This window comes from Vombatus ursinus, unplaced genomic scaffold (genome assembly GCF_900497805.2).
Source record: "Vombatus ursinus unplaced genomic scaffold, bare-nosed wombat genome assembly UNPS02014858.1, whole genome shotgun sequence".
NCBI lineage: Eukaryota > Metazoa > Chordata > Mammalia > Diprotodontia > Vombatidae > Vombatus > Vombatus ursinus.
Genome location: NW_020954636.1, coordinates 1,281,094 through 1,290,431, shown reverse-complemented (window position 1 = coordinate 1,290,431; position 9,338 = coordinate 1,281,094). Strand labels below are relative to the sequence as shown.

At 39.0% G+C, this 9,338-nt stretch overlaps 1 protein-coding gene across 1 annotated transcript; it reads right to left on the bottom strand.

The window, feature by feature from the left end:
• Positions 1-321: 321 nt before the first annotated feature.
• On the bottom strand, positions 322-1,266 carry LOC114027304 (taste receptor type 2 member 41-like). Its single transcript, XM_027841290.1, has one exon. It carries the CDS (start codon positions 1,264-1,266, stop codon positions 322-324), a length of 945 nt encoding a protein of 314 aa, XP_027697091.1.
• Between the last annotated feature and the right edge of the window lie 8,072 nt (positions 1,267-9,338).

Genomic DNA, 9,338 nt, shown 5'->3' with positions numbered 1-9,338 from the left:
CTGGCACTCTCCAAATGTCAGGAGGAAGGAAGGTCTCCAATGTGCAGGTTGGAGACTCCTCATGGTGAATTCAAGGGAGGACAAGAGTGAAGCAGGCTGAGCAGGCACGGACAGACATCAATAAGGCCTCACTGGAAGTCACATACTCCTACATGTGGTCACATGATTCATTTGACTACATGAGTATGGGAATAATGAATGAGGAAATTGTTTAATTTCTATCCAGACTTCAATAGGATAAAAACTTTGAGGTCAAAGGATATACTGTGCCTCAGTTCTCAGTAGAGTATTTTCTTTGTTTGGAAGAGAGAGGTGTGTATCTTAGATAGGAGATGACATCCTCTTGTCATTCCAGAAGGTTTTAGGCAGAAGAAGAAGCTTCATGAGTGCCCCTCTTAGGTGGGAGTTGCCAAGGATCAAGATGAAGGGATGAACAGATATGGAGAAGTAAATCACAATTTGCCATGGCCAGTACCAGGAACTCCCAAAGCCAGAAAAGGCAGCATCCGTGATAAAAGATATAAAAGAAAGAGCATAAAGAACTAGGAAGGAGAACAGAGACTTCAGAGCTTTGGTATGAGCCTCAGTACTAGTATCCTGGGCACTGTGGGCACCATGTTGCATTTTGCAGGAGTGTCTCCGCAAAGAGGTAATCAGAAGAACTATCGAGACTAGAAAGATAGAAGAGGGGATAGACAATGTAATGAGTTTCAAAGGGAAAAAATAGTGGATTTCTAGACTCCTAGTGAAGTCATATAAGGTTATATTCCCAGAGAATGTCCCCTTCAAGAATGCCTGGTACAAAGCATTGTTACCCACAAAAAACAGCATGGAGACAATGAAAGAGATTAAAAGTGAGACTAGTAGGAACCAGGGTACCAGTCTATTGACTCTCCACTTCAGCCAAATGAAAATGGGGTGAGTGAAGTTTGCAATCTTCACACAAAAGAGAACGCTAAGACAAGTGGCAAACCAGAAATTGACCGAATTCAGAAAATCCCAATAAATCCCAAAGAACTGGCAGGCAGGTTCCTTGAAATATTGTAGGTGGTGAAGAAAATAGTAAAAGTTGTGTATCATTCCAAGCCACAGCAGGCAGAAACGGGAGGCACCCAAACTGATCAGGATCACGTCATAGGGAGACAGCCAGTGGCATTGAACCCACTTCCTTCCCAGTACCACAACAATGAAGCCATTAGCCATGATCCCTAGGGAGCACAACAGGACAAAGGGAACCATGGAGAAGATCGTGAATGGCCCCACCATTTCAGTACTTCCTACAATGACTGTTCTTGCTTAGGTCTCTGCTGGCCTCTGACTCATGGAGCTCCTGTTTTGCTTGAGATGTGCAGGGAGAATGCTCTAGTCTTTCTCTCCAAGCTACAGTATAATTAGAGAACACTGTGAGGTCTGAGAGGGAAGGTCCATGCAGCTCTGTGTGGATGCAAATCTCCACCAGCCTCAATTACAATTGCTCTTTTCAACTGTGTGTGATTTGCATATCTTGCTTGGATCACTGAAAATAATTTCTCTGGGCTCCTGTCATGGAAACTGAGCTTTTCTGTCATAATATTATTAATCAAAAGCTGTAAGGGTCTTTGGGGGCTGTCTAATCCCATCCTCAAATTTTGTGAATGAAAACCTTGAAGGCCAGCAAGATTATGACTTGCCCAAGGTCACAGAGGTATTAAATATCAGGTGAGATTTCAACCCATATCCCGTAATTTGAGAGCTAGTGCTCCTTTCACTATACCAAGCTGCCTCCCAAACCTACTCCCTGAAAACACGACTATTCCTCCAGATGACCTGCCAACACTTAGAGTATAGGGCTTATGATAGGCAAGGGTAAGAGAAAGAACTACCTTTTTTGTGACTATATGTACAAAATGTTCTTTTTCAACGATGAACACTCCTCTAGGAGTGGCCTTTACCTAATGATGAACAAACAGGGAAGAGAGCACAAATGGTAAACCTGTTAATAATCTCAGTTTTGAAAATGAACTAGGAATCCAAGTTGACCCAGAAAAAAGAGACATGGAAAGGGAGTGCCCTGGAAAGAGTGTAAGCTTCTAACAGGAAAGTCAATTGGAGTTTACCAGAGACCTTTACAGAGAATAGCATGGAGAAGCCAGGCATCCCTTCAGGAAGGCTCTGGAGGATTGGAGTCAAGAATAAAACCAGACATAACAACCAGCTAGTTAATTTACTTCAGGAAAATGAGAATAGACATAAATGTGTGAAAGGTACTTGAAATATTACAGGTGTCAGACCCATCAAACATCCAGGAGGATGAAGGAAGTAATAATATATTAATTAAAGGTGACCCAAAACCCATAAAAGGAATGGCCAGAGAACAATTTGTATAAAAAAGGCAGCAAACTCAACATAATGTGGCAGCCAAAAGAACTACTATGACCTTAAGATGCATTAATAGAATTATGGTGTCCAGAATCAGGGAGATTTCAAGTTCCATTGTTCTCTGCCCTAGTCAGGGCATGTTTAAGTACCATGTTCAGTTTTAGATGTGACATCTTAGGAACAATGCTGAAAAGAGAAGGGCCATCAGAATGGTGAAGAGATAGAAACAATTTCATTTGAGGGTTAGCTTAAGGAACTGGGTTTCTTTAGCCTGGAAAAAAAGAAAACAGTGGGAAAGGAGGGAGGAATAATAGCAGTTCTTAAATATTTGAAGAGGAATTTGTTTTCATTTGGTTTGGTCTTTTTCTTGTGTGCAAAGGGCAGCATTATTAGCAACAGACAGAAACTAAAAAGGGACAGAGTTCGGTAAATGAAATAGGCTACCTTAGGAGGTCGTGAGTTCTCAACAAAGAATGTTGAAAAGAGAAAAACCATAGGGATGGTAAAGAAACAGGAAAGCATTCTGTTTGGGAGTTGGCTAAAGAAACTGGTTTTTTTTTGATCTGGAAAATAAAAAAAAGGAACAATACCAGTTCTTAAATATTTGAAGAAGAATTTGATTGGGTTTTTTTTTTTTACTTGTCCCAAAAGGGCAGAATTATGAGCAATGGACAGAAATCAAAAAGGAACAGATTTTCATTTTATGAAAAGAAAAATTTTTTGAAAATTAAAGGTACCTCAAAATGAAATGGACTACCTTAGGAGGTCTGATTTCTAAATGACTGAAGTTCTTAAAACACAGGCTGGAAGATCACTCATTAGGTATATTTTAGTGGCGATTAGTACTCAGGAATAAGTTGTCACAAGCAGCCACTGAGATCCCTTCAGCAACAATCATCTATGATTCCATAAACCTTTGGGATCAGAATGGGAAATACTTGTCTCAATTTGGGTCTCCACACTTGGAACTAAGGCTAGAAAATGAAGGAAATAAAAACTCAGAAACCTAGAATCCTGTCTAGTGTAATTGACTAGCTAGTATTGCTCTGCTTCTCCGTGGCCATAGGAACTGCTGAACTGCGCCAAACTCTGTCCTTAAGAGGCAGCTGGTAGCACAATGGAGTGCTGGGTCTGCAGTCAGGACGACCTGAATTCAAATCCAGCTGTATACACTTACTAGCTTTATGACCCTGGGCAAGTCATTTAACCTCTGTTTGCCTCAGTTTCCTCAACTGCAAAAATGGGGATAATAATAGCACTTGCTTTACAGAGTTGTGATTATGAAATGAGATTATATTTGTAAAAGTGCTCAGCATAGAGCCTGACATATAGTAAGTGCTATATAAATGCTTCTTTCCTCTTTTCCTCCTCTTTACCTAATGTCATGGTTTGCCCAAGGTTTAGCTCTGGAGAAACCTTGACTTCTCAATAGGAGAAATAGGTTCCTCATTTCTCACAGTCATTTGGTTCATCACACCCACAAGTCTATTTTTGGCTCTAGTCTAGGATTTCCCAAAAAGGGAGGAGATAAAGGTGCCCAATGCATCAAGTGAACTGAGTATGAGACAGGGCATTTTATTCCCATACAGAAAGCAAGGATAAAGAGATTCACACTGTTCATTGACAGAATGTTTTCAATAGAAGACATCAGAAAATAAGAGAAACCTTCACACAGTTTCTTAAGTTCTTTTAAAATATATGGTGGGGTTTTTTGTTGTTGTTTTTGGTTTTTTTGGTAATTGTATTTCAACAAAGGTGGCTTCCGGTGTAATCATGTGTGTTTCATTTTCTGCATTTAAAAACATTATTCTGAGTCAGGGAATATAGATTTAACTGGACAGCCAATGGTGTTTATGACCCAAAAAAGGTCATGAACCCCTGCTTTAGCAGTTAATTTTAACTACTTCTTGATGGAAGATTGTAAGAAACAGCCTCGGGTAATTTTTATGTTCCTGATCAGCTGCCATGGAAGGATCAAAGGAATATACAGCCAGAAAGGAGTTCAGAAACCACTTTTTTTTTGCCTTCTTTGGGGCTGAGTCCCCTTTGGAGTCTGGTGAAGCATATGGACCTCTTCTCAAACCAATGTTTTAAGTGAAAAATAAAATATGTAGAATTACAAAGGAAACCATTTATATAGAAATATTTATCAAAAAATACATACTTTTTAAGTTCATAGACCCCAGGTTAAGTACCCCTGACCTATTCAAACCCATTCACTTCTTAAGAAAGAATGAGGCCTAGAAAAGTTAAGTGATTCATCCAAGGCCATATAGGTAATAGGCATCTGGGAAAGGATTTGAATTCAAGCCATTTGACTCCAAAACCAGTGTTCTTTTCTTTGCCTCTTCCTTTCATAGAATATAGAAAGGCAGTTGGAGAAAGAAAGGGAAGATCCCTCTAAACTTCAAGAATCAATTGGGAAGTGCTGATAGAAGCAAGAAACATGAACCTAAAAGCTGAGAAAATTAGAGAAATTGTTCTTATTGAAATGAAGTTGCATTCCTAGAATACACACCCATTTAGAATGTCCTTGTATAGCTTTTTCTGACCTCTCTGTGAGCACTTGGCCTTGTGTAAGTTCTCTTTAAAATAGTCTTTTAGGCAAACATATGCTTGCCATGCAAATAACATGGCCAGCCCATTGGAGTTGGAATCCATTATTACGGGGGGGGGAGGGAAGAACTCTTTTGTAAATCATATAGGAGGCAATATGGTACAATTGAATTGTTGATAGACCTGGGTTGACATTCTGGCTCTGTCTTGTGCTATCTGTGTGTGATCTGATGCATACTCTAAGGATGATGTACAGGACAACAGGGATAAAATTTGCAAAAGACAAGAAAGCTTGAAGAGATTTAAATATACATTGGTGGAGGAAGGAGCCATATTAGATCAAATCAACAAGTTTTTATTAAATGTTTACAATATGCCAAGCACTATGCTAAGTATTAGGAATCTAAATAAAAGCAGAAAGACAGAACATCCCCTCAAGGAGCTTATACTCTAGCTTATAGTCTAACAGGGGAAGACATAAAAAAAGGAAACAGAAGATGCAGTGGGATTATAGACAAAGTCCAGAAGAGTCAGGGGCGTGATCTGGTAAGGAATGAAGATGTGACTGGCCTGAGCTTCCTCCTTAAAAGACAAGTACTAGAAGGAACTAGCCAAGCAGCAATAGAGTCCTCAGTGGCAGAAGGCATTTCCAATGTGAAGATTCTGGGATGGAGATGTTTCTGTGACATTTTGGTCAAAGTCCTGAAGAATCAGGAGTGTCGACTAGAGACAATAAAAAATATATCACTAAGATCAAAGTACCAGTGCTTAGAACAATATTTTGCACTCAGTAGCCACATAATTAATGTGAGTTGATGAAATGAGAAAATGGGAGAAGAATCCGGTAGCTTAACTCTTTGACTTCATGATGGAAAAAACTGGTCCCTCCTAACTCCACAGATAGTACAAAGAAGATGATGAAGAGAATAATATGTAGCTTCATCATTTTCCATGTCACCCAAAACAGAGTAGTTAATAAGGTTACACCCTTGTCAGATGTCTCCATACGCACATAAGGAAAACTGGGTTCTTTGTCTGCTTATCTAGGTAAAGAGGAGTGCATGAAAAGAGGTGAGTCATTTAACTAACCCTTCATTTGGAGATGCAAATACCCCTTGGATAGAATTCCTATAGCTCCCCTCTCCAATCTTTGTTAATCTAGCTAGCATTTGCCTAATGCTTCCTGGAGCTGTGGGCAGTGGATCTCCAGAATGTGGAGCACTAGAAAATAAAAATAGGAAAATAGAAAACAAAAAATATTATGTATCTACTATGCATGGTCCCTTTAATGGTTGTTCACATGGCTTGAGAGTAGAGTTTATCTGTCCAAACCATGTTTCAGTTCCAAGGAAATAAAAGTCATGGGACAACAATACAACTTTGCAGGAGTCTTGTATAGGACTCTCAGGAAAGGAGCCACTAGAATGTCAGGGTGTTACCCTGATGGTAACCCCAAATTCAGTTTACCTTGTAGAGAAATTCAAACCGTAGAGTAGTGCTGAGTCAGGATCCTATGGTAAAGTAGAACCCCCTGGAGAATGAAGAGAATTGTGTATATTGTTAATGAGTCATTGAGACTCCCTTTGTGATTTCTACGTTTGAATTCCTTCCAGTCCCCTGCATCTTCTGCATTTTCAGTAGGGTAAAATGTAGGCAGTCTTATACTCAAAACCACATGTTACCTTGAGTTGTTACACAAAAGCTAGTTTTATCCACATTTATAGAAACCTAGACATAAGCAATATGCAAAATATACTTGGAAGTTCCCCATAGTAAATTCTGCATGGAAATAATAAAGTGTAAATGAAACAATAATTTTAGAGTGTAGATTCCAAAATCAATCTCACTCTATTTAACCCAGAGTCAAGGACATCTGGGAAAGAGTTTATGCTGTAGTTATGCACTCCTGACTCCTGAGTGGTAAGGAAAGCCAATCTGAGCAACCTAAGTCTGACTCACAAAGATAATAGGAAATACAGTCAGTCTCTTGCCCTCCATTTTTTGACTGGATAAAAGGGATGCTGCTGTCCCTTTTTTCCCCAATTCTACTCCAGATTTAGTCCCATCTCTGATGTTCTTCATATCCCAAACTCTAGAACAGTCAATATCATTGTCACTGTTCAGCTTTATTGAACAAGCATTTATTAAGCATTTACTTTGGGCAAACTCTAATACTGATTACTGAGGATAAAAAAAGAGACTGAACATAGACTCTGCTTCTCAGTCACCATCATCAAGTATTTTTCTAAGTATCCATTGTGGGGAGGGAATTACAGCAGGTCCAAAGGACTCAAAAGAGGCTTCCTATACAACCTGTTCCTTCAAGGAACCTACAATCACTTTACAGACAAGAACATAATAACTTATTAACAATATTTAACATTATCAATTGTAATTAACAAAATATTAAATAATTAATTTATTTAATACATAATTATTATTATATAATATTTAACAAAAATAATTAGCAACATAAGACAGAACACTTTAAGGGGCAAGTAAATGGTACAGGAAATAAGTCCTACAGGAGTTCCCAGGAGGGAACAATTACTGAAAACTAGGAAAGTAAGGAAAGTTTTCATAGAGAAGATAGGATTTAGAGCTCATCCTTGAAGGAAATGTAGGACTTAGATAAGTTGAAATGAGAGAAAAAGGCATGGCAGGCAGAGGGAACAACTGGAGGGAGGTCACCATGTTCAAGGAACAAAGATTAGGATGTTTTGACCACTATTTTTGGGAATAATTTGCAGAAGGAAAGATAAGGTTGAAGAAGTTGTGAGTGACCAAATTATGGAGGGCCTTGAATGCTTGAAATCTAAGGAGTTTAGATTTTATCTCATAGGAAATGGAAAGCCATCAGAGGTTAACTGGCATGGAATGAAGAAGACTTTATGCCAGCATGCCAACATCCAGTGGGGCATGCTTACTCCTGAGAACAGAGTTTTTCCCCTTCACTCTCTCCATCCCACAAATTCCACTGAAGTCCTCTGCTGTCCCATGCTGCTGGGACTATCCCCAGGCTACGACTACCACTGTCCTATCACCATGGCTCACCTTTCCCCAGGCCCACTTTTCCTCCCAACTTCTATTAAGCTATGTCAGACCTTCTAGAAAACAGGCTTCTCCCTTTCCTTACACGATTGCCTCCATGACTGGACTGTGTTCTGCACAACTTCCTACCCTTTCTCTGAGACTGTTTTGCATGGGGGACAAGGGGAAGGAAACCTGGTTACGGCACTAGAAGCTATTAAATTTTTGAGGTCATCCAACCCACAGATTGTAAGAGGATACTAGGAAAACAAGAACTCATTATCAAATTTTGCAGTGTGCCTGGTAGGAATAAGAATCATGACATAGGCTAGGGCTAATTCACAAAGTTATATAGTTACATTGTTATTGTTTTAATACAGCATTTGTTATATATATAAAAGGCCTCCTTTGAGTCCTTTGGACTTGGTGTAATGCCCTTTCCACAGTGGATACTTAGAAAAATACCTGATGGTGATTGAGAAGCAGAGTCTATGTTCAGCGTCTTTTTGTTACATAGCAATTGCTGGACTCTTTGTTCATTTCTTGCTCCTCCTTTTCGCTTTGAGTAACAGGAAGAAATAAAGTGTGTCTGTCCCATTGATATTCATGGTGACTAGTGGGACTGGTAATTGGAGAGGAAAAGAAGGACCTTCAGGGAGAGAAGGAAAGGACTCAAGAGGATTTTTCTTCTTCCATCTTCTTGTACTAGGGAAATGACATAGGAAGACAAGAGCATTCTTTGAAAACATATTCTAGCCTTGCCCAACAATGCAAACAATGGTCTATGCTGTAGAATCACTGAAAAATTGGTAAGGAGTAATGTGCATACCTTTTGCTTGTAGATATATAGAGACTAGAGACAGATATAAAGATGGACATGGAGATGGATATGGATATGTATATGGGTACAAGTATTGATATAGATACCAATATTGGTATAGATTTAGATATAGATACAGATATAGGTATAGTCTAGGTATTAGAGGAGAGACAGAGGGAAGGAGAGAGGCAGAGAGAGACTGAGAGAGAGAAAGTTATCTTTGGAACAAATGGCAATTCATTCTAAGATTTCAATCATTTTCCTCCTTAGCAATAATAATAATAACAAAAAAATAATAATAATGTAATACTATAAATTAGATGTTTGCAAGTGAATATTTGGACTCTAGGCAATGGGGGTTACAACATGTACATTTCTCCAACTATACTGAGTGGCAACTGTGAGCTAGGAAAGTAAGAAAAACATCCAGAATATGCCTAGGGTCATTATGTTAGGGGATTGTCTCTGTCACAAGGTTGATAATCATGACCATCTTAGCATTCTCAACAAAGTATTTACTACATACATAAGTTGCCATGCAGACAAAAGATACCCTCTGTCTTCCAGTTCCTTG